General features: G+C 44.7%; 1 protein-coding gene across 5 annotated transcripts; it reads left to right on the top strand.

Moving 5' to 3' along the window:
- Positions 1-9,088: 9,088 nt before the first annotated feature.
- On the top strand, positions 9,089-23,148 carry LOC126073475 (glutathione S-transferase Mu 1). Of its 5 annotated transcripts, XR_007516771.1 has the most exons (10): positions 9,122-9,311; positions 9,642-9,717; positions 10,035-10,099; positions 10,403-10,484; positions 10,592-10,692; positions 11,610-11,705; positions 11,791-11,901; positions 14,091-14,599; positions 15,112-15,233; positions 18,483-18,740. XR_007516771.1 is itself a non-coding variant. In XM_049880164.1 (8 exons), exons 1-8 carry the CDS (start codon positions 9,276-9,278, stop codon positions 20,335-20,337), a joined length of 600 nt encoding a protein of 199 aa, XP_049736121.1. In that variant the 5' UTR covers positions 9,089-9,275; the 3' UTR covers positions 20,338-23,148. The 5 variants fall into 5 exon arrangements, 3 of the variants coding, with proteins under 3 accessions (XP_049736121.1, XP_049736122.1, XP_049736120.1); XR_007516770.1 differs by having other exon boundaries at positions 15,112-18,740; XM_049880164.1 differs by lacking the exons at positions 14,091-14,599; positions 15,112-15,233; positions 18,483-18,740 and adding an exon at positions 20,305-23,148 and having other exon boundaries at positions 9,089-9,311.
- The last annotated feature ends 2,017 nt before the right edge of the window (positions 23,149-25,165 follow it).

Here is a 25,165-nt window from a genome sequence, read left to right as displayed (position 1 = left end):
CCCCAGAAGCAGGAAACATTGTTTTGAGGTAATGTTAGAGGGTATCAAGTGTCCTAAAGGGGATTTCCCCAAGGGTCTCAGGGATCAAAATGTCAAAGTTCTGTTCTGTTAAAGCCGTGTTATGAGTGACCCAAAGTCATGGCCTGTGGGCTCCCCTCTCCAAAGGTCTGTTTTAACCCAAGGCTATAACTTAAAGGATCTAAAAGAATGGGCAGGCTGCAGAGTCCTTAGTGATCTTCTGGAATATGACGTCTTGCAGCTGGGCTTTGATAGTACCAGGTGGCAGAAAGCTCACACTTACATGTTCTCAGGAAACCCTGAGTGCGGATGTTCTGTGTGTCTGGTTAAGGAGGCAGCATGCGTTGTAATGCAGCTCTCCCCACACTGGCCCACAAGAGAATCCCCTAGAACCACCTGGGAGCATTGAAAACTTGCTGATGCCACCACCCTCGGGGATGCTGACCTAACTGGTCTGTGATGGGGCCCCACATCAGTATTTTTATTAAAAGTTCTCCAGGTGATTCTAACGTGCAGACAAGGTTGAGAATTACTGCTTTTAAGTCAACAGAGCTGGGGGTAAGGGCTATTTTGTTTTAAATAAAAGTTAAACAACCAACCTGGGCTTATTTAACTCTTGTTAAATGGTTTGAATCTATAGCCACGCCTGCATCTATATTTACCTGTATAGAGCAACAGGTAAAGGAAACTTTTATTGAGGAAACTAACAAATTATGCAAGTCTGTTCTGAGAAACAGACTGTAATTAAGAGCTATAGTTTGGAGAGAGTGGGGAAAAAACAGACTCTATTCCAGTAAATTTAAGATGTCATTGATTGTAGGATGCACTATTATTTTAGAGACATATAAGAAATAAAACAAAGTTCTACCATGTAAACTACAATTTTCCATGGATTGTAAGACATATCCTGATTTCAGAAATGTTAGAATGTGAAAAAAAGTGCCTTTTAGAATCAGTATTATAGGTATTTCTAGTCACTTCCTTTTTATGCTTCATAAAGAATGTGACCTACATTTTTCCAAGCTCAGTTGTTAGTTACCAATCGAGTTGATTCTGAGTCATGGTGATCCCACGTGTGCAGAGTTGAGCGGTGCTTTTCAGAAGCAGATCACCAGGCACCAGGTGTCTTCCAAGGCACCACAATATTTTCACTAGTAGTCGAGTGCTTAACCTTTTGCACCACCCATGGGACCTCCCCAGTATATACCTCTCCGTACTGTCTTTCTCAGACCCATTTCACCCATTGGCATGATTGTCTTGGCCCCTGTAGATCCTGGGTTTGAGAACCCGATTGTCTAGTCCTTCTCCTTCTGCAGAATTGGACTCCTTCTGAAGGGTCCACTGTGCTCTGGGCCCATCTTCCCATGTCCTCAGAAACCTTGTCCTAGCAAGCAATGCCTCCTTCTCCTACATTCCACCTTTCTCCCTCTCTACTACCTGTGGGTGTTTAAACACACTGAAGAGTGTCCCATATTTAAAAAAAAAAAAAAATCTACCCCTTGTTGTTCCTACTCTACTCCAACCTTTAATAGCCAACCTACTTGGAGATTTGGCAGTGATTGTGGGGATGGTTGTACAACATGATTGATGTATTTGATATCACTAAATTGTGTACCTGAAAAATGGTGAACTGACTAATGTTCTGCTATATATATTTTTACGACAATAAAAAAGTATCCAATCTCCTTGGATTATCTTACTCGTGATGCCTAGTATATCCCAGAGTAAGGTATTGAATGTATTATAAATCTTAATCTCTATGCCTGTGGGGAGCCCTAGTGGTGCAGTGGTTAAAGCAGTCAGCTGCTAACCAAAAGGTCAGTGGTTCAAATCCAGCAGCTGCTCCTTGGGAGAAAGATATGGCAGTCTGCTTCCTTAAAGATTACAGCCTTGGAAGCCTTGTAGGGCAATTATACTCTGTCCTATAGGGTTGCGATGTGTGGGAACTCACGCCATGGTTGTGGGTTAGGTAGTTATGCCTGTGATTATAATCCTATTTGCTAATGGGGTTGTCTTTGTTATGTTGATGAGGCAGGATTAGTGTAGGTTCTGTCTTGAGTCAATCTTTTTTGAGATATAAAAAGAGATTAAAGGAAATCTAGCAAGCAGAGCCCTGGTGGTGCAGTGGATAAGCATTTGACTGCTAACCAAAAGGTCACCAGTTGGAATCCACCAGCAGCTCCTTGGAAATCCTATAGGCTAGTTCAACTCTGCCCTGTAAAGTTGTTATGAGTCAGAATCAACTTGACAGCAATCGGTTTGGTTTTTTTTTTTGGTTTAGCAAGCAGAGATGGGATAATATAGATGACAGGACACATGGAAATCTTCAAGGAACCAGGAAGCGGAAGTTGAAAAGAGAATAACCTTCCTCCAGAGCCGACAAAGAGAAAGCCTTCCCCTAGAGTTGGTGCTCTGAATTTGGACTTCTAGCCTCCTAAGCTGTGAGAAAATAAATTTGTTTGTTAAAGCCACCCACTTGTATTTCTGTTATAGCAGCACTAGATAACTAAGAAGAAAACCCTGGTGCCATCGTGGTTAAGAGCTGCGGCTGCTAACCAAAAGGTCAGCAGTTTGAATCTGTCAGGCACTCCTTGGAAACCCTATGGGACAGTTCTACTCTGTCCTCAAGGTTGCTATGAGTCAAAATCAACTTGACAGCAATGGTTTGGTTTGGTTGGTAGATAACTAAGACATCCAGAATCTCAAAGATTCTTTTTTGACTGAATGAATGACAGAATGGATGAATGCTAATTTAAAAAAATCTTTCTCTTATTTATAATGTTACTATTCTATTTTATCTTAGTGCTGTCTATCCTTTACGATTTCTATTTTCTCAATTGAATCTCGTAATTTTTTCTTTCAAGATATATAATTCCGAATGACCAACCCTCTCATGTATAATGAGAACTAAAACTATTCAGAGGAGCAGGTACTTAAGTGTATGGATTGGTGCATGGCCTTCCTGCAGGCAAAGCTCCCCGGGAATCCACCTTATTGCCAGAGGCTGCCTCCTGAACCTGGACCGGAACCAAGAGCTGGGAAGACTGGCATTGTTTGAACAGGTGGGGAGCATCTGCAACATGGACTGCTCCCTGCTGGCCACTGGTGACACAGGCTCTGAGGTCCCCAACTTAGCACAGACCTGCAGACCATCTGACTTCTATGTTCTAACAGGGGTGAGCTGAAGTCTACCTTCCTCCTCATCCTCCGTACCACACTTTGTTTTGATGATTTGACATCTTTATGAAATATTGGTCTCATACCTTGTAATCCTAACAATTTTATTTTCTATGTGTGGTAAAATATACACCCCATAAAATTTGCCATTTTAATCATTTTTAACTGCATGACCCAGTGGCATCATCACACAGTGTTGTGCTGCCATCCTGACTTCTTTCCAAAACTGTTTCACCACCCCAAACGGACTCCGTGCCCATTAAGCACTAACTTCCCATTCCTCCCTCCCCAGCCCAGGGTAACCACTAATTTGCTTTCTGTCTCTATGCATTTCTCTATTCTAGATATCTCACATAAATGGAATCATACATATTCATCTTTTTCTCTCTGGATTATTTCACTTACTACAATATTTTCAAAGTTCATCCATATTGTATTACATATTAGAACACTTTGTTTCCTTCTTATGGCAGATTTTTAATAAAACTTCTTTTTTATCTCTGATATTGGGATCTTTATTTTCTTTATACTCCTCTGCATTTATCTTGGTTTTTCTTTTATTTTTTTATATTGTGCTTTAGGTGAAAGTTTACAGCTCAAGTTAATTTCTCATACAAAAATTTATACGCATATTGTTATGCGACACTAGTTGCAATCCCTGTAATGTGACAGCACACTTCCCCTTTGTACCCTGGGTTTTTTGTGTCCTGTTCCTGTCCCTTCCTGCCTTCTCGATCTGCCTCTGGACAGAAGCCATCCATTTGGTTTTGTGTATCTGCTTGAACTAAGAAGCACACTCCTCACAAGTATCATTTTACATTTTAAAGTTCAGTCTAATCTTCGTCTGAAGAGTGGGATTTGGGAATGGTTTTAGTTCTGGGTTAACAGAGAGCCTGAGAGCCATGGCTTCGGGGGCTTCTTCCAGTCTCAGTCAGACCATTAAGTCTGGATTTTTTACACAGATTTGGGTTCTGCTCCACACTTTTCTCCCATTCTCGGTTATGTTCCCTGTCAGGGAGGTCACCGATGGTAGCTGGGTACCATCTAGTTCTTCTGGTCTCAGGCTGATGGAGTCTCTGGCTTATGTGGCCCTTTTGTCTCTTGGGCTAATATTTTCCTTGTGTCCTTGGTGTTCTTCATTCTCCTTTGCTCCAAGTAGGTTGGGACCAATTGATGCATCTTAGATGGCCACTTGCAAGATTTTAAGACCCCAGATGCCACTCACCAAGGTGGGATGAAGAACATTTTCTTAACAAATGTTGTTATGCCAATTGACCTAGCTATTCCCTGAAACCATGGTTTGCAGACCCCAGCCCCAGCTACTCTGTCCCTCAAAGTGTTTGGTTGTGTTCTGGAAACTTCCTAGCTTTTGCTTTAGTCCAATTGTGCTGACTTCCCATGTATTGTGGGTTGTCCTTCCCTTCACCTAAGGTGATTCTTGTCTACTATCTAGTTAGTGAATTCTCGTCTCCCTCCCTCCCCACCCTCATAGCCATCAAAGAATGTTTTCTTCTGTGTGTAAATCTTTTCTTGAATTCTTATAATAGTGGTCTCATACACTATTTGTCCTTTTGCAAGTGATCAACTTCATTTAGCGTAATGCCCTCCAGATTCATCCATGTTGTGATATGTTTCGTGGATTCATCATTGTTCTTTATCTTGCATACTATTCCATTGTGTGTATGTACCATAATTGCTTATCCATTAGTCTGTTGATGGGCACCTAGGTTGTTTACATCTTTTTGCTATTGTGAACGGTGCTGCAGTGAACATGGACGTGGATATACCTATTTGTGTGATGGCTCTTATTTCTCTAGGATATATTCCAAGAAGTAGGTTTGCTGAATTGTACGGAACTTCTATTTCTAGTTTTTTAAGGAAGCACCAAATCAATTTCCAAAGTGGTTGTACCATTTTGCATTCCCACCAGCAGTCCTTAAGTGTTCCAGTCTCTCCACAACCTCTCCAACATTTATTATTTTGTGTTTTTTGGATTAGTGCCAGCCTTGTTGGGGTGAGAAGGCATCTCATTATAGTTTTGATTTGCATTTCTTTAATGGCTAATGATCACAAGCATTTCCTCACGTATCTGTTAGCTGCATGAATGTCTTCTTTGGTGAAGTGTCTGTTCATATCCTTTGCCCATTTTTAATTGGGTTATTTGTCTTTTTGTTGTTGGGGGTGTTGCAGTATTTTGTAGATGTTCGAGATTAGACCCTTACTGGATATGTCATAGCTGAAAATTTTTTTCCCAGTCTGTGGGTTGTCTTTTTACTTGTTTGGTGAAGTCTTTGGATGAGCACAAGTGTTTGACTTTTAAGAGCTTCCAGTTATCTAGTTTCTCTTCTTGGTGTTTGTGCATCGTTAGTTATGCTTTGTATTCTGTTTATGCCATGTATCAGGGCTCCTAGCATTGCCCCTATTTTTTTTCAAAGATCTTTATTGTTTTACATTTTATATTTAGGTCTTTGATTCATTTTGAGTTAGTTTTTGTACCTGGTGTGAGGTATGGGTCTTGTTTCATTTTTTTGCAGATGGATATCCAGTTACACCAGCACCATTTGTTAAAGAGACTGTCTTTTCCCCATTGAATGGACTTTGGGCCTTTGTCAAATATCAGCTGCTCATATTTATGTGGATGAATTTATGTCTGGATTCTCAATTCTGTTCCGTTGGTCTATGTATCTGTTGTTGTACCAGTACCAGGCTGTTTTGACTACCGGGATGGTATAATAGGTTCTAAAATCAGGTAGTGTGAGGCCTCATAGTTTGTTCTTCTTTTTCAGTAATGCTTTACTTGTCCAGGGCCTCTTCCCTTTCCATATGAAGTCAGTTATTTGCTTCTATGTGTCATTAAAAAATGTTGTTGGAATTTGGATTGGGATTGTATTGTATCTATAAATTGGTTTGGGTAGAATTGACATTTTCACAATGTTGAGTCTTCCTATCCAGGAGCATGGTATGTTTTTCCTCTTATGCAGGTCTGTTTTGGTTTCTTGCAGTAGTGTCTTGCAGTTTTCTTTGTATAGGTCTTTTATGTCTCTGGTTAGGTTTACTCCTAAGTATTTTATCTTCTTGGGGGCTATCATATATGGTATTGATTTGGTGATTTCCTTTTTGAAGTTCTCTTTGTTGGTGTGATCACTGTATAGTAATACCCGTTGTTGTCAAGTTGATTCAGACTCATAGCAACCCTACAGGACAGAGTAGAGCTGCCCCATAGGGTTTCCAAGGAGTGGCTGGTAGATTTGAACTGCCAACCTTTTGGTTAGCAGGCAAGCTCTTAACTGCCGTGCTACCAGGGCTGTAACAATGAGCTCAAGCATAACGATTGTAAGGATGGCGCAGGACTAAGCAGTGTTTCGGTCTGTTGTACACAGGGTCGCTATGAGTCAGAACCGACTTGGCGGCACCTAACAACAACTTGGTTGGTGTAGAGAAATCCAACTGATTTTTGTATGTTTATCTTGTATCCTGATACTTTGTTGAAATCTTCTAATTAGTTCCAGTAGTTTTCTTGTAGATTCTTTGAGGTTTTCTGTTTATAAGATCATATCTTCTGCGGATGGGGATAATTTTACTTCTCCTTACCAATTTGGGTACTTTATTCCTTTTTCTTGCCTTATTGCTCTGGCTAGCACCTCCAGCACAATGTTGAATAAGGGTGGTGATAAAGAGCATCCTTGTCTGGTTCCCATTCTCAAGGGGAATGCTTTCAGACTCTCTTTGTTTAGGATGATGTCAGCTGTTGGCTTTGTGTAAATGCCCTTTATTGTGCCAAGGAGTTTCCCTTCCTTTCCTATTTTGCTGAGGGTTTTTATCGTGAATGGGTTTCGGACTTTGTCAAAGGCCTTTTCTGCATTAATTGATAAGATAATGTGGTTCTTTTGTTTTATTTATGTGATGGATTACATTGATTGTTTTTCTAATGTTGAACCATCCCAGCATGATGGTATGAATCCCACTTGGTCATGCGGAATTGTTTTTTTGATATGTTGTGGAATTCTACTGGCTAGAATTTTGTTGAGGATTTTTGCGTCTATGTTCATGAGGGATACTTGTCTGGATTTTTTTTTTTTTTTTTTTTTGTGATGTCTTTATCTGGTTTTGGTTTCAGGGTATGCTGGCTTCATAGACAGAGTTTGGGAGTATTCCATCTTTTTTCTATGCTTGAAATACCTTTAGCAGTTGTCTTAGGCTGGGTTCTGTAACCAGTAAAGCTTATATATATATATCAAGGGAATGGCTGGAACCTCCCAAGTCCGTGGATCAGGATAGAGGCTTCTCTCTATTCACATAGGTGCAGTGGCTGGCAAACCCAAGATTGGCAGATTAGCTGGGCAGGTCTCCAGCTCTCAGGCTGTGAAGATGGATGAATCCCAAGATTTGCAGTTAAGCTGATAGCTCAAGTCCCAAGAACTGAAGGTCAGACGAACAGGAGGCAGCCACAGGATCCAGAGTGAGCAAAAATCTATAACATCTGCTTCTGTTAGGATGCAGACCACACCCCCAAGGAAACTCCCTTTTAACTGATTGGGTACTCACAGGAGAAAGTATAATTGGCTGCTGCTGGGTGGAGTGTTCTGTGTATGTCTATGTGGCATTTAGATCTTCCAAGTCTTTATTGAGCTTTTTTCTAAATGTTCTGTAAACCATTTTCTTTTTCTAAAGTTCCTCTCATTTATTTCCATAGATCCATTAAATCTTCTAATATCCTTTAAACAAGAGAAATTCACCACAGGCTAAATTATTTCATGTTATCTTCATTTTGAAATACTCTTCTGCCTTCAAAGAGCAAAGTCGGCAGAGAGGACATTGTTCTTCTGGAGACTGTACTCTGGGTCACACGTCACAGAGTATCTCAAAGGCCACCTGAGGCACGCCTTTCAAATCACCAGTGAGGAAATAGGCTCAGGGGGTCATTGGTCTTACCTAAGACCACACATGAGGCACAAGTCAGACCCAGGGCTAGAATCCATGGGACTGGATGTCTGAGGGTCTGTACCCTGTGTAATGAGGGGACTGTGGTGCCACCGCGACACTGTTCTGTGGGCAGTCCTCCTGACTCCACCCTGCACCCCCCCCACCCCCCCGCACAGGACAGGCCTCTGGCCCTGCTGAAGAAAAGATCTTGCTCACTTGCCCTCTGTGACTGCCACTCTCATGTCACTGGTCCTGGTTTGGGGGTGGGTCAATGTGAGGGTTATCTAGCTGGCTGGAGGGAGACTCCTGGGGCTGTACCTTATATGCAGTCTTATTGCTGGGTCTGATTCCTGGATTTAGAGTCACACAATGGGCTGAAATGCTAACTGTTGAATTTCCAGTTGGTCCTTACACTCCTTTGCCAGAGGACTGACAAAGGGCAGGGTCCTTAACAGTCCATGAAAAGAAAACACTGAGCCCACATTTCCTGTTCTCTGTCCCTGGTAGTGGGTGGTCAGTCCCGTCCACTGCTACTTTGTTCCTGTAAAGGAGAACCCATCATGGAGCATCAGACCTCCCAGGAGCTTTTCTGATAGACCAGGAGTCCTTTTCCTTGTATAGGTGCTGATTTTAATCTCTCTGGTTGTAGTGCAGTCCCATTTTGGCCTGAGCCTCACCGATTCCTAGGGAACTCGGCACCGAGGAGCAAAGGCCGAGCAAGGCCCTAAGGAAAGGGAGGCGAGGAGCATTACTTCTCTTGTGTTTCTGCCTTGTCTCCCCAAGTGCACCACGGTCTCCCCCAGGACCCAGCTGGGGTCTGAACGCGGGCAGAGGAAGCCACTGAGGAGTCCAGCTGCCTTCGGTTTCTGTGCGTCCAAGCCTGGCCTACCGGAATCTTCCAAGCTGGTAGCAGCAATGGAATTTACTCCCTTTCGCCCTCTAGGCCCGGCGCCCAGAACTGGAAAGGGAGGGGTCCGGGCGTCTGCAGGCAGGCGGTGGGAAGGGCTAAGGCGGGAGATGGGGGTGCGGAAATACACCGACTCAGCGCGTTGGAGGCGGGGCCTAGCGTCACGGAACTCCGCCCGGGACAGCTTGGTGAAGTCCGACCTCAGCTCCCCTGACGTGGACCAGCTGAGACCACCGCGAACACGTGCACCATGGCCGTGACCCTGGGTTACTGGGATATCCGCGGGGTAAGCAAAGGGTCCGCTTGCTGGGGTGGGACGGGGGCGTGGTGGCGAGGAAGTGCTGAGCAGGTCGGGGACCAATTCTAGTAGATTCCTCTCAGGGGCTTTGCTGGACTTGAGCCCCATTCTGCAGCCTGTCCTCCTCCACGCTGAGTACTTTGGGGCTGAATGAGATAGAGGACGGGGGAGTAATGAGAGACAACGGGTGCGACTTCTGTGGGGTTTTCTCGGCTGTGTGAGGAGAGGGGAGGGTGGTGCCTGCTTACATGGAAGAGATGAAGTCAGGCAGGCAGGATCCCGCCATCTCTGACCCCTTCCCCCTGCTGTCTCTCCCAGCTGGCCCATGCAATCCGCCTGCTTCTGGAATACACCGACTCAAACTATGAGGAGAAGAAGTACACGATGGGGGACGGTAATGACACCCTTGTGTTGGCCCCTCTGCCAACTAATGCTGATTTGGTAACAAGCAGCCCATGCCCTGGCCACCTGTTGCCCACCTCTGCAGGGCCTCCACCAGCTGGATCTGCTCCCACCCCTTATCAATAATCGGAATCCAATTTCCCCCGAGGGCTTGCCTAAGCCTTTTGTAAGCCTTGGTCCTGGGAGTGTGAGACTTAGTGGTTCTGTCAGCTGCCAGATCCACCAGCCTCAGGGGTTCTTGCAGTGACGCTGGGGACGGAATGTTGGACTACAAGGAGGTTTGTTTTCATTTCATCGTTCCCACCATAGCTCCGGACTATGACAGAAGCCAGTGGCTGAATGAGAAATTCAAGCTTGGCCTGGACTTTCCCAATGTAGGTACGGGAGTTGGGGGGGGTGGGGGGGGAATTAAAAGGTGTCTCTTCCTCCATCTCCTTCCCCCAGCCTGGAGTTTTACTACCAGGTGCCTTCTGCTCCACCCCTCTCATTCCTGGTTCTCTTCACTGCCTCTCCGTGGTGTTCCCTGTTCCAGATCATGCATGCGCTGTACATACATTTATTCGGTGTCTACCATGGCCCAGGCCCTCAGCGTGCCAGGTCCCAGTCTGCCCTTTCATAGGGGATGGGGGTGTTGGGGAGTCTGGCGGCACAACAAACCTGCCTGGTTGCCGTTGCAGCTGCCCTACTTAATTGATGGGGCTCACAAGATCACCCAGAGTAACGCTATCCTGCGCTACATTGCCCGCAAGCACGACCTGTGTGAGTGGGGCTGGGGGTAGGTGTGGGGGCACAGGAGGCCAGGCGGCCATTCCCAGGGCTTGGCTGCATGGGATGCTGAGGGTGAGTGTCCGATGTGTGGGCTGCAGGTGGGGAGACAGAAGAGGAGAAGATCCGCGTGGACATCCTGGAGAACCAGGTTATGGACACCAGCATGGACCTGTCCAGGGTGTGCTACAGCCCTGATTTTGTGAGTTTCCAGTGGGCTGTGCCAGGGCAGGGTTTGAAGTGGGAGTTTGGACTCTTGCATTCCCATCTACAGTGCTCCTGTTTGCCCTTTGAACGCCTTAGAGCTACGATTCCTTGAAGACGTCCCCTGTACTGCTACCAGAGTGACCTTCATAACCCTGAAAAACCCGTTGCCGTCGAGTCGATTCCGACTCGTAGCGACCCTATAGGAAAGAGTAGAATTGCCCCATACGGCCCAAATAACCCTAAATCTCCTCAAATGAAAACTCTGAATCAATCCCCTCTAATTGTAGGATAAAGCCTAGACTCCCCAGTGTGGAAATTAAGTTCCTAAACAATGTGTTTAACTAGTTTTCCCAGTGTCTTTCCCTTGCTACTGACAGGATTCTCATGTACCTTGATTATTAGCCACACAGCATCACCACAGAGTCTGTTTCTGCGGGAATGCTCTCTCCCCTCCCTCCTCCTTTTCAGCATCTTGAACTCTCCTTATCTTTCAGGAAACTACTCAAATACCCTCTCAAGTCTTGTGCCACCCTGCAAGCTAGAACTTCCCATTTTTTTCCTTGAGCTCTTATACTTCTTGTTCCTTTACATATGAGTCTTGCACTTGGCCAGAGGCTCACAGCACTCCTGGGTCTGACTGAAAGGTGGGTTGATGGGGCTCAGTGGTGATAGAGTCAAGTCAGAGTTGTTTTCCTCTGGGCCTTCTCATGCCGCTGACAAATGGAAGTGATACCTAGTAGGGGGTCTAATAAATACTGGTTGATTAAATGGAAGCCTGGGCACTGGCCCAGGGGCAGTCCAGGGAGAATGGCGGCTCACCTGTGAACAGCTAGGTGCTGGCAGCAGTTGGGGAACTGCCCCTGTGCCCTGGGAGCAGGGTTCGAGGGTGGTAACAGCTGTTTTCTGCCCCAGGAGAAGCTGAAGCCGCAGTACTTGGAGGGGCTCCCTGACAAGATGAGGCTCTTCTCAGAGTTCCTGGGGAAGCGGCCGTGGTTTGCAGGGGACAAGGTAAAGGGGGAAGGAGATGGGGACACAGGTTGTCTTTCCTCCCAGATGATGGAGCTTCCCATTCACTCATCCTTGGTTTTCACAGATCACCTTTGTGGATTTCCTTGCTTATGACATCCTTGACCTGAACCGTATCTTTGAGCCTAAGTGCCTGGACGCGTTCCCAAACCTGAAGGACTTCATTGCCCGCTTTGAGGTGATGCTGGAACCTCTTTGATATTTCTCCCATCTCCATGACACTTTCCTAGTTGGGGGGCTAAAATTAACAATAACTAGCAATTATGGAGCACTTGCTTTATGCCAGGACCTGTGCTAAGCATTTTACATATATAGTGCCAGATTTAATTTTCACAACATTACTACCAGGTAGATAGAATTATCACCACTATGTTATCGATGAGAAAACTTAGCTGAAGGGGATAAGGAATTTGTTCAAGATCACAGAACCAGTACAGGTTGTGCCAAGCCTCCTGTCAACTTCTATGAGCAGTAGTCAGTGGCTGTCTTTCTCCTGTGCTGAAAGGGAAAGCTCGAGCCCTTTTTCTGCCCAAGCTTCACAGCCTAACAAAGTATGGATGAGGCAGAACTTGAGGAGTGTGTATGTAGCTGGTAGTAGTAGGACTGAGACAAGGAAGGATTGGTGGTAAATTCCATAGACACAGACAATATTTACACTTGACCTCCAGAACGCTTTGTACCAGTCTAGTCCACCTGTGGGCATGTTCTGAAGCTCCCAGGTCTGTAGAGGTGCTGGGGTTTGAGTATTTATTTGGGTGCCCCTGTGAAGGACTTTATCTTATTCTATGATGGGAGAGTGTCCTTCCGTCCATTCTTCTACCCGTTCTTCTTCCCCATTGTCTAAGGTTTTTCATCTCTGAGATAAGTCAGTACATTTATTTTAACTCATGTTCACTGATGATCTCCTGTGGATGAGGCACTGGGTCAGGCACAGTGGGGCCTGCAAAGTTGGCCCTGCCCTGGAGCCCACCCTCTGAGCTCAGTGTGGTTGGATAACCAAGGCTACAGGAGGTGTGTGGGTGTGTGGTGCCTACTGGGTCCTAGAGGAACACAGCCTGGACCCCACCTCACAGCCAGATATCCATCACATGTGATCAGCTGGTTTGAGAGCAACCCAATATACTTGATTACAGATTTGATAATTTGAGGCAGTTGTCCAACATGGTTTTCAGCGTAGAGTTCTTTTTTCTTTACCCCTTCCCATCAAAGATCTGCTTTCTTGGCTAGTTCTCATCAGCTTCTGGTCCTGGTCCAAGCTGAGCACCTTGGGAATGCCTGTGAATGTCGGCTGTGGACAGTGGCCTGCGATTTGCCAGAGCTTGGTCCCATTGGGTTTAGGAAGTTCCAGATGTCTTTGAATCCTCTGAGAATTGTCTACCCTGTTATGATAGCCCCGAACACACACCTGAGTGTCATTTGGCCTGGTCTCCTTATTTTTTTTTTTTCCTTAGCTAGAGGTGAGGTAGGTTGGAGTACAGTGAGACTGTTACCAAGCTGAGAAGCCTGGAGTCTCTCCTGCAAGTGGAATAATTACAGCTTGACCCTGAATGGCATTGGTAGCCCAGCTCCCCCTGTCTACCTGCCCCCAGATTTGCTGAGTCATTCTGTGCAAGCTTGACCTCCCTTGCAGGCTGCACAGGCATGTTCTGAGCCCCTTTTTCCTGCTCAGGCCCCATTCTGTGAGCAAACCCTGGGGAGGCGTGCTGGGATTCATAAGCCTCCCTCTGCAAAAGGAGAATTTTGTTCCACTGGAAATGAGATGTCCTCCTGTGGGGTAGGGGAAGTGGTGCAGCAGAAGGAGCCCAAGAGTGGGGAGAGAACTAGCCAGGCTGAATTCCAGCCCTGTCCTACAACCTGCTGGGTGAGCAGGAGGAAGGGTAGTTCGGAGGATTTTCTAATCCTATATTGTAATCTCCGGTGGATATAAAGCACCTAGCACAGTGTAGGCTCTCCAGAGATGGGAACTCTTATTCAGATAAGGGATGAAAGGAAATTGGAAGATTTAACTTACTGGGCCACGGCCATAGGAAGATAGGCTTACGTCCCAGTACTCACCCCAGATGGAAGGACTTTTACAGGGTCCCATGAGTTGGAGGAAACCCTGGTGGTGTAGTGGTTAAGAGTTCAGCTGCGAACCAAAAGGTCGGCAGTTGGAATCCACCAGACTCTCCTTGGAAATCCTATGGGGTAGCTCTATTCTGATCTCTAATCTTATAGGATTGCTGTGAATCAGAATCAGCTCCACAGAAACAGGTTTTTTTTTTTTTTTTTGGTTTTCATGAGGTGGCTGTGCATGTAGTAGAGTGTGTTAGAGCCACCAGTGGGGCAGCAGACCCTGATCTTGGGCCTTCTTTTTCTCACCCTCAGGGCCTGAAGAGGATCTCTGCCTACATGAAGTCTAGCCACTTCCTCCCAAGTCCTATCTATACAAAAGCAGCCCTGTGGGGCAATAAGTAGGGTCTGTAAACCCAGAAGATGTGAGGAGGAGTCAGCCCTGTTCCTGCTGCCCCAGGCTGGGAGAACACCTGCCTGTCCTCACCCCGCCAGCACCATCCCTCTCCTCCCTTTTCCTCCTTTCATTCCATTCTCCTCCCCCAAGGACTTATTTCTCCACCCCAACCTCATTCCATCTAGGCCCTCTAAAGATCTCAGTTTCCTACTTCCCTTCGGCCAATCCCCGTCCTGGCCTCTCTTGGCCCTGCAGTGAAGCCAACCACACTGTCTTTCCCTCAGTATAGCCTTTGCTCAGAGGAGGTGCCTGGACCTCAGCCTGTAGGGCTCAGCCCTGAGCTCCCTGTTCTGCCCTGAGAGACCAGTATGGCTGGTGTGTGGACCCTGCTCCCGTGGTCCCTGCCCAAGCTCTGTCTGATCCCTAGGTAATAGCTGAGCCACACCTACTATGTCTTGTCTTCCTGGCTACCTGGATTCAGGACTAGCTCTGCTAGTGGTGATGGTGGTGTTTGGAGGAGGGGGTGTCTTCCCTTTGTCCTCTGGCATCCAAGATAGGGGCTGGGTGGATGGCGATGTGTGCATTTGGGGAGGGTTATAAAGGTTCTTGCTCATTTCTGTCCCTTCTCCATGTCCCTCTGTCCCTCACTATGGGGATGTCTTCCAAAGAGAGGCCCCTTCTGAGCCTGACACCCTCATTAATTCAGCTTTCATTGAGTCTATGAGGAGCTGTGTGTGTGGTTGTGAGGGTGCTGGGGCAATGGAGAAGGGACCGAGCTGTCCATAGGCTGTGGGGCCCTGGGGGACTACCTCCTGTCACCGTCTCCTGGAGGCTTTTACCGATCCAGATGCCCCTCGTTTCTGTTCTCAAAATAAATCTCAACAGCACGTATCCCACTGTAGGGTAACTGTTGTTTTTCCTGTTTTTCTGCTCAACTAGAACATAAATTCATGGAAGAGAGAATCCATGTTTTATTTGACTTTTTATATCTCATCTGTGACAGTGCCTGGCACAAAGTAAATATTCAATGAAAGTTGGAAATTTGAAAGAATTATCTCCAGGTAAGGGCCTGGAGAACTCTCCAGTCATGACTGGGATATAAAGGTCTGAAGACAGCCATCTGTGGCATCAAGAAATACAGTAAAGTTCACAAGATTTTAAATCAACATGTCTGGGGGAAGGAGTCACTAGCTCTTTCTAGCTTAAATGGTTATAGGCTCTGTCTAGCTGCTGGTTGGAAAGCTTGACCTGAGATGGCAGGCCCTGTTTGTGGGGTCAAAGTGTAGCTTTTCTGGGTGGTCAGAAGGTGGTGTGGCCGTTTCTATCAGGTCGTCCACAGTGGAACAGGACTCATTGGGGAACCATGTGGCTGAGCAGGTTCCTTATAACATGGCCAGATTGTGGAGTGGAGCCTGGTTAAGGGCAGCCTTCAGACATGGCCCATAGCATAGAGATGATTTTGGAGAAGAGTCTTGTTGGGCTTTGTCCAGGTGGTCAGTGCCTGCAGTGTACTTCCTGAGGTTATTAAAAAGGGAGCAAGAGAAGTAATGTTAAATGTAGTGAAGAAGTCAATGATTGATTAAAAACATAAAACTAGTAAGATAAAAGTTCAGTAATGGTGGAAGATTTATGAACCTGGTAAGATACACATTAGTTAAACTAAAAGTTTATTAAACTTTAAAATTTATAAACTTAAAGACAGATAGGATAGAAATACAAGTGAATGAAGTAATAGAAGTTAGGGCTGAAACTACAATAAAAGTAGCTAGAATAAAAATATTTAGTTAGATTAACGTATATATCTAGAGTAGTATACAGCAAATGTTTTCACTAAGAGGTCAAATAGTAAAGGTTTTAGGCTGTATAGGCCACACTGGCTCTGCCAATCACTCAATCCAGTCTAGGGTAAAAGCTGCCATAGACAGTCCTTAAAGGAATGGCTGGGTTGCGTTCCAACAGAACTTTATTTACATAAACTAGTGACTGTAGTTGGTGGACTCCTGACCTAGAAGCTCCAGTTGAAAGGGCATAACTATATAAAAGCTAGAATATTAGATTTGAAATTAAGAAGGTGATTAATTATCAAAGGAAAAAGAACAAAATAACTCAATGCTTAAAAAAGGTGGAAGATCTAAGAAACAAAGACAGTTTCAAATGAAAACATTTTCTAAACATTGTGGTCAAAATTATAATGTAAAAGATGAAAACATACATTTCACAGTCTGGGGTAGAAGTAGCACACCTATGTGCTTCACACAGAGGCAACCAAAAAAGATGAGTGTATTGTGGCCAGTGTCTAGCAGAGGTCCCGAGACCTGGGGCTCCTTGGAGCTCCTCCAGTGCTCACACCCCATCAGTGAGTCTCTCCTTCTGGATAGGGAGAAGGGGACTCACTTTCTGAGAGCAAGGTTGCCTCATGGTGTCTCCTACACTGATCTCTTGTCACTCATCATTGATGATAAGTTCTCATCAGGCCCCCACTAAAGTATGGTCCTGTCCAAAATGTCTAATGGCCACCTGCGTGTCAGCCATTCTTCTAGTTTTCTTCCCATTGGAAACAATTTTAGAAGGAAGCAGATAGGGTCTAGGCCACAGTTCAAAAAGAGTATCTGTGAATACAAGTGGAAACATTTCACCGTAGAAGATAAAATACAGACCTATCTAACAAATCTAATTTTCTAAATCTAAAACAACAGTCTATTTATCTGGTTTGTTCTAGTCCCAGCCCTCTGAACCCTTGAAAACGGCCCCTTCTATTAACCTCAAGTTGGCTTTGTCTCCACCTCTGGTCACACAGCAGCACCTTTTCATTTAAAATTCAAATATACTCACATCCGTTTAACCTCTTCTTGTGGATTAAGTTGTTTGCCCCTAAGTTTGCTTTCTTTTCTTAATATTAGTTTCTGTTACACAAATGAGTTGGAATCGACTCGATAGCAATTTTTTTTTTAACGCAGATAGTGCATGAATACATGTTGGGTGCTGTTGAGTTGATTGTGACTTACAGACACCCCATGTGATAGATTAAAACTGTCCCATAGGGTTTTCTAGGGTCGTTTTGAATCAAAATCCACTCAACGGCAATGGGGTTTTTTTTTTTTTTTGTCTTTATGGGAGTAGATTGCCAGGTCTTTCTCCTGCAGAGCCAGTGGGTGGGTTCGAACCATCAACCTTTTGGTTAGCAGCCAAGTGCTTAACTGTTGGGCCACCACAGCTCCTTGCCTCAATAAAAAAGAAAACATGAATACATTCACCTTAATAAAAAGAAAAAAACCTGGCCTTATCTGTAAAGTCCCCTTTTACTTCTACCCTGAAGCCTGACCTTTTTCCCATTTGCCTGTAGGAGACCTTGTCGTCAGTTTGTGTGTCCTTCAGACCTTCTTCTATTCATTTACGTACACGTGTATCTGTGGAAAGTAGACTGATGTTTCAATTGCTCTAATCAAAACGTGAACGATATCATACCGTATGTACTAATCTGCCACTTAATTTTAAAAACTCAACTATGAACACCTCAGTATATGCCTCCTTTGGTGTATGGTTGAGATTTTATAGGTTGGAATTGTCATGTCATAGGATGTTTAAATTTTAAATGATATTGACAAATTGTCCTCCATTGGAGCTATACCAGTTTACAAGCTCACCAGTAGGAAATGCTTAGCACTTTCTCAAGCTTTGCCAACACTTTATCAATTGATTAATATTTGTCATCTGATGAACTATGGAATCACACTGGTGTAATCTGCAGTTCCTTGGATTATAGTTAAACATTTTTTTCCTTTTTTTTTTGGTCACACCTATTTTGAGTTCTCTAACTTGTTCATAGATTTTGTTCATTTTTGTTCTGAGTTTTAATGACTGATAAGAGTTCTTTAGGTAATCTTTGGTTCCTTTGTCTCTTCGTCACCTGTCTCAATTTTGCATATTTGTTCCTTATCATAGAAAACTTTTCAATTTTGATACTGTTCAATTGGTAACTCTTTGTGGATTTTTCTTTTGCTATCTTATTAGAGGAACTGTCCCTACCTTATGATCACAATCATAGTTTCATTAATATTTCTATAGCTTGGTATTTAATACTGTGTTTAAATTCCAGATGAATTAGTTTTCATGGATGGTGTGAGGTAGGGCTCTGTTATTTTTAATTGTTAAGAATTATCCTAGCTCTACTTTTGGCTAGCCCACTCTTTGGAAATACCACCTTTGTCATACTAAATTTTCATATATACATGGGTCAGTTTCTCAACTCCAGTTCATCAGTACCTTCAGTATACAGAGTTTTACTTGATATCTTCTTGTATTTTCTACAGGGCCTCCAGTCCCATTTGACATACCTTCTCTCTGCAACTGTTCAATCTCGTCTTTATTTCAAGTACCCACCCTTCAGGCTTGGGCATGAATCGCTGTAGCCATGAACATACCTGGGGAGCAGGGGGTATGAATGGTGGAAAGATTGCATTCACATCTTCATAACCCTCCACATATCCTTACTCTCCTTTGGCCTCTACTGCTAAGAGAAATCCAGCTAGACAGCAATGATCTAAGTACTATTTATTGTAAAAGAGCAGAGAAGACAGAGGACAAGGCCTCCTTAGGGACAGGATGGAACAAGACAAGCAGTGTGACTCTGCCTCCAGCTCAGCATATCTTCTTGTTGCCCCACTGGACCGTCTTGTTGATGGGAATCTTGAAGAAGCAGTCAGACTGCATGTACACAGGTATTTTCTCCAAAGCCTGAAGGGAAAGCATACCAAACGTGATAAAGACCCGAACCTAGTTCAAAAGAATCAGACCAAAACTACAACATTCACATGCTGCCTGCCTCCACCTACCCCCATTTCTGGTAGACAGAGCCTTTGGGGTGAAAGGAGTCAGGCCTTTACCAAGACTTAGAGGCTTAGAGGTGACCCACTCTTGGTCTCTTTAGGCAAAAGCTGGTGTTGGGCAACAATCTACCACCCTGGGGTTCCTCAGGGCCCAGGGGAGCTTGTGAGTTTTTCTGTAAGAGAAAGGTGCAGGGAGCCTCACATGAAAGCGTTCAGATTTGGGAACTCATCCAGGCACTTGGGCTCAAACATGCAGTTCTGATCTAAGACATCATAGGTAAGAGTCCACAAAGGTGAGCTAGAAGAAGGACAACAAGATGATGAGGTCTGGAGAGTTCATAAACAGTTGCAGAGATAGAGAGATGTCCTCTCCTTTCCCTTCTTCCTACCTTCTCCCCTGCAAATCAGGACAATTTCCCAGGAATAAGGAGAATTGTTTCAGTTGTCCAGGTAGCTGTTCCAAGTTCTCAGGATTCAACTTTCCTGGGAGACAGTGAAGAAGAACTAAAGAGACAGGGAAAGATAGAAAGGAGGAAATAGGAGGGAAAGGGAAATGAGAAGTAATAGAAGAGCTGTCATCATCTTCATTGCTAATTGGGGCAGAGGCCAGTCAGTGATGGACCATTAGCAGCTCCTTCTCAGGGTGGCTTCCTCTGACTGCCTTCAGGTGGGGGTGGCAGGATGGAACACAAGGGTTTGAAAAGGGGGAGGGGCCAACACTAGAGTTACAACACTGTTAAACCCAAAATCAAGAGTTCTGTTTCCTATTCTCACTGACGGACTGGGTTGGGAGCAGCAGCAGAGTGAAGAGTACATCACCCTTCTTTCCCTAAGTGTTACTTTTCCTGATTTCCATTCACTTCATTGTGTAGTCCAGGTATTTGTAATGTTTTGGAAACAACCAAAAACCAAACCCCTTGCTGTTGAATCAATTCCGACTCTTAGTGACCCTTAGGATAGAGTAGAAGTTCCCCATAGGGTTTCCAAGAGGTCAGCAATTCGAATCCACCAGCCACTCCTTGGAAACCCTATGGGGCAGTTCTACTCTGTCCTACGTGGTCGCTAGGAGTTGGAATCGACTCCATGGCAACAGGTTTAGTTTTGGTTGGTTTTAGTCTTTACAGAAGCTGTTCCACAGAGCGACTGGTGGGTTGAAACCGCTGACCTTTCTGTTAGCATCTGAGTGCTTTAACCACTTTGCCACCAGGGCTCCTCTTTGGAAAAAAACATGCTTCTAATCTCACAAGAAATTCTAGAAATTGGGACAATAAAATAAAAACATCAATTTTTTTTTTTCTTTTTTTAGCTGCTTTGCTGTTACTTCAGGAAACAGCTGTGATAAAGTAGAACATCATTCAATGTGCAAAGACCCAGAATCCCGCAGTAATGCTTTGGCGGAGTATGAGTCCGAATACGGCTTGGATGTTAAAGAAGCTGCATTAACCTACATAATTGCTCCTGTAATCACACAGAAAGGAGAGGCCTTAGAGGACTTCAAAGGGCCTGTGAGTCAGAATCGACTGTACACACACAACAACAACGTTACCTTGGAGCCCTGGTAGCGTAGTGGTTAAAAGCCCGGCTGCTAATCAAAAGGTTGGCAGTTTGAATTTACCAGCCTCTCCTTGGAAACTCTATGAGGCAGTTCTGCTCCATCCTATTGGGTTGCCATGAGTCTGATTCAACAGCAATGGGCTTTTTTTGTTTCATTGTTAACTGTCAGAGACAAGCCCTGATTTAAAAAAGTAGAAAAATTCTGAAGTGGTAAATATTAGGATTCTTCCTGCATAAAGGTAATATTGGGTGCTCTCAGGATGGTTAATGCATAATGTCAAATAATTATAAATGGAATTTTACGAAAAATGCTTTGTGGTCATTATGGATTGAATCGTGTCCCCCCAAAATGTGTGTCAACTTGGCCAGACCATGATTCCCAGTATCATGTGATTGTCCACCATTTTGCCATCTGATGTGATTATCCTATGTGTTGTGAATCCTATCTCTATGTTGTTAATGAGGCAGGACTCAATCTACAAGGTTAGGTTGTGTTTTAAGTCAATCTCTTTTGGGATATAAAAAAGAGAAGCAAGCAAAGAGACAGTGGAACCTCAAACCACCAAGAAAATAGTGCCAGGAGAAAAGTATATCTTTTGGACCTGGGGTCCTTGTGCTGAGAAGCTCCTAGTCCAGGGGAAGATTGATGACAAGGTCCTTCCTCCAGAGCTGACAGAGAGAGAAAGCCTTCTCCTGGAACTGACGCCCTGAATTTGGTCTTCTAGCCTCTTAAAACTGTGAGAGAATAAATTTCTCTTTGTTAAAGTCATCCACTTGTGGTATTTCTATTATAGCAACACTAGATAACTAAGACAGGGCCCAACAGTTAAGCACTTGGCTGCTAACCGAAAAGTTGGCGGTTTAAACCCACCCAGTGGCTCCATAGGAGAAAGAGACCTGGCAATATGCCCCCATAAAGATTACAGTCTAGAAAACCCCGTGGAGCAGTTTTACTCTGTCACATGGGGTCACTATGCGTCAGAATCGACTCAACAGCACTCAACAACATGTATTCATGCACTATTTGTATAACAGAAACTAATGTTAAGAAAAGAAAGCAGATATACAGGGAAATTACTTAAATCCGGAAGAGTTTAATGGATGTGGGTATATCTGGATTTTAAGTGACTAGATGCTGCTGTGTGACCAGATGTGGAGACAGAGAACCAACCTGAGGTTAATAGAAGGGGCCATTTTCAAGGGTGTGGAGAGATGGGACTAGAACAAACAAGACAAGGTTCATGTTGCTTTAGAGGCTTGAAGAAAAATTAGATTTAGTAGATTGATCAGTATTTTATCTTCTATGGTGAAGTGTGTATAGTTGTATTCACAGATAATCTTTTTGAACTGTGACCTAAACCGTATCTGCTCCCTTCCAAAATTGTTCAAATGGGAAGTTAAGAGGAAAAGTGGAGGAAATGTAGGTGGCCATTGGGCATTTGAGGGAGGGGGGCTAAAGGGGCCACACCACAAAGTGGAGTCCATCGATAAAAGCCAGATCTGATTAACTAGGGGTGTGACAACAATCACAGGGAGAGCGGGTCTGCCTTACTTGTGTGATAGAAACGTGCTTTGTAGGTTTTTTTTCTCTCTTTTCCTCCCCAAACTCATGGTAGAAACTCAACCAAGATGAGAAAGCATCCTAGGGAATGGCAGAGCCACAGATGGAACAAGCCTGAGTCCCTGAATAACTTCGTGGAGCAGAGCTGCCCCACCAACCTGGACTTTTCCCTGTGGATCTGTTATATGAAAGAAGAATCAACTTCTTTCTATAAGCTGTGGTCTTGGAATCTTCCATCTTAGTCTTTCTTTAACTAATACATTGTTAACGGGGAATACTTCACAAGAAATTTGTAATTAACGATGAATGACAACAGATCAATGCAGGAGACACCATGCAGGCAACCATGCTCCCAGAGAGTGAGTCCCAGTCTCCACATCCAGAAGGAGAGATTCACTGATGGGGTATGAGGACTGGAGGAGCCCCAAGAGGCCTCAGGTCCTGGGACCTCTGCTAGATCCTGGCCATAATATACCCATCTTTATTGGTTGCCTCTGTTTGAAGTACATAGATGTGCTTGCTACTTCTACCCCAGATTTTGAAATGTATATTTTCACTTTATGCAGTATAATTTGACCACAATGTTTAGAAAATGTTTTCCTTTGCAACTGCTTTGTTTAGGAGATCTTCCATCATTTTTAAACGTTGTTATTTTGTTCTTTTTCCTTTAGTAATTAATCACCTTCAAAATTTCAAATCCAATATTTTATATTTAATATAGTTATGCCTTTTAAATTTGAGCTTCTAGGTTGGGAGTTGGCCAACTACATCTACTTGTTTATTAAAATGAAGTTTTATTGGTTCACAGACCAGCCATTAATTTTTCGATTATTAATGGCTACTTTCACGCTAGGACAGGGTTGAGTGGTTGGCAGAGACCATGTGGCCTGCAGAGCCTGAAGTAGATAGTAATATCTGGTCCTTTTGAGAAATCATTTGCTATTTACCTGTTAATCTGAATGAATATGTTTATTCTAACTACTTAATCTGTTATCATAGTTTCAGCCCCAACTTCTATTACTTTATTCACTTGTATTTTTATGCCTTCTGTCTTTAAGATCATAAATTTTAAAGTGTAAATAAGCTTTTAGTTTAACTAATTGGTATCTTATGAGGTTCATAAACATCTAGCTTTGCTGAACTTTTACCAGTTTTATGTTTTTTAATCAATCATTGACTTCTTCACTACTTTCAACATTACTCCTCTGGCTCCCTTTTTATTTAATAACTGCAGGAGGTGCATTGCAGGCAGTGACCATCTGGACAAGCCCCAGTAAGACTCTTCTCCAAATCTTCTTTCTACTATGGGCCAAGTCTGAAGGCTGTACCTCAACAAGGCCCCACTCCACAATCGGGCCATGTTATGGGGAATCTATTCAGCCACGTTTCTCCAATGAGTCCTGCTGCTTGTGGATGACTTCATGGAAATGCCCACACCACCTCCTGACCACCCAGATCTGCTATGCTTAGGTCCAGCAAACAGGGCCTGCCCGTCTCAGGTCCAGCTTTCCAACGGGCAGCTAGAACCTATTACCACTTAAGCTAGAAAGAGCTAGTGGCTCCTTCCCCCAGACATGTTGATTTACAATCTTGTGAACTTTACTGTATATCACCAATGGCAGAGATAACTGTCTCTAGACGTTATATCTCAATCATGACTGTAGCATTCTCCAGGCCCTTACCTAGAGAAAACTCTTTCAAGCTTCTAACTTTTAATGAATATTCACTGTGTGCCAGGCACTGTGATAGACTTCAGATATAAAAAGTCAGTACGAGATGGATTCTGTCCTCCATGAATTTATGTTCTAGTTGCCAGGAAAAATAACACTTACAATACCGTGGGATATGTGCTGCTGAGATTTATTTTGGGAACAGAGAGGAGGGGCATCTGGATCAGTGAAAGCTGCCAGGACAGGGTGACAGGAGGAAGTCCCCCAGGGCCCCACAAGCTGTGGACAGCTCAGTCCCTTCCCCATTGTCCTGGCGCCCTCACAACAACACACACAGGTCCTCATGGACTCGATGAAAGCTGAACTAATGAGGGCACCAGGCACAGAAGCGGTCTCCCTTTGGTACAGATCCCCACGGTGGGGGACAGAGGGACATGGAGAAGGGACAGAAATGAGCAAGAAACCTTATAACTCTCCCCATACACACACACATCACCGTCCACTCTCCCCTTGTCTTGGATACCAGAGGACAAAGGGAAGACACCCTCTCCCCTAACCACCACCACCACTACCACCGTCAGTCTTGAGCCCAGGTAGCCAGGAGGACAAGACACAGCAGGTGTAACTCAGCCTTACCTGGGGATCAGACAGGGCTGGGGCAGGGACCATGCTGGAGCAGGGCCCTCACACCAGCCATTCTGGTGTCTTAGGACAGAAAAGGAGCTCAGGGCTGAGCCCTACAGGCCAGGGGTCCAGGCAGCTCCTCTAGGCAGTGGTGCCACTAAGGAAAAGGTGGTCTGGTTGGCTTCATTGTGGGACATGAGAGGTCAGGAGGGAGGACTTGGCTGAAGGGAAGTGGGAGCTGAGGCTTTAAAGGGCCTGGATGGGGTGGGATTGGGGTGGAGAAAAGGGGGCAGATAAGTTCTTGGAGAAGCGAATGGAGTGAAAAGAAGGGATGGCTGCTGCTGGGGGGAAGGAAGAGGGAGGCCACATGTTCTCTATTTCCTGGGGCAGCACAGCACAGGGCTGGCTCCTCCTCCCATATCCTGGATTTACAGGCCTTTCCTATGGAAACCCTGCTGTGGCATAGTGGTTAAGAAAAAGGTCGGCAGTTCAAATCCACCAGGCACTCTTTGGAAACCCTATGGGGCAGTTCTATTCTGTCCTATACGGCTGGAATTGACTCCCTGGCAACAGGCATCTTTAGGACTTGGGAGGAAGTAGCTGGATTTCACGTAGGCAGAGATTCTCTTCAGGCTCCCAGGGTAGGAAAAGAAGGCCAGAGATCAGGGTCTGCTGCCTCACTGGGGGCTCTAACACGCTCTACTACATGCACGTCCAGCTCATGGGACCCTGCAACGGTCCTTCAATCTGGGGTGAGT

The sequence above is a fragment of the Elephas maximus genome, chromosome 3, assembly GCF_024166365.1.
Source record: "Elephas maximus indicus isolate mEleMax1 chromosome 3, mEleMax1 primary haplotype, whole genome shotgun sequence".
Classification (NCBI taxonomy): Eukaryota; Metazoa; Chordata; class Mammalia; order Proboscidea; family Elephantidae; genus Elephas; species Elephas maximus.
This window is presented reverse-complemented; position numbering and strand designations above follow the sequence as displayed.

Excerpts from the sequence above, each read along its gene's own strand:
- LOC126073475 (XM_049880163.1), top strand. The coding sequence starts at position 9,276 with ATGGCCGTGACCCTGGGTTACTGGGATATCCGCGGG. Across the intron at positions 11,706-11,790 it reads CGTGGTTTGCAGGGGACAAG|ATCACCTTTGTGGATTTCCT; the intron begins GTAAAGGGGGAA and ends TGGTTTTCACAG. Across the intron at positions 11,902-14,090 it reads ACTTCATTGCCCGCTTTGAG|GGCCTGAAGAGGATCTCTGC; the intron begins GTGATGCTGGAA and ends TCTCACCCTCAG.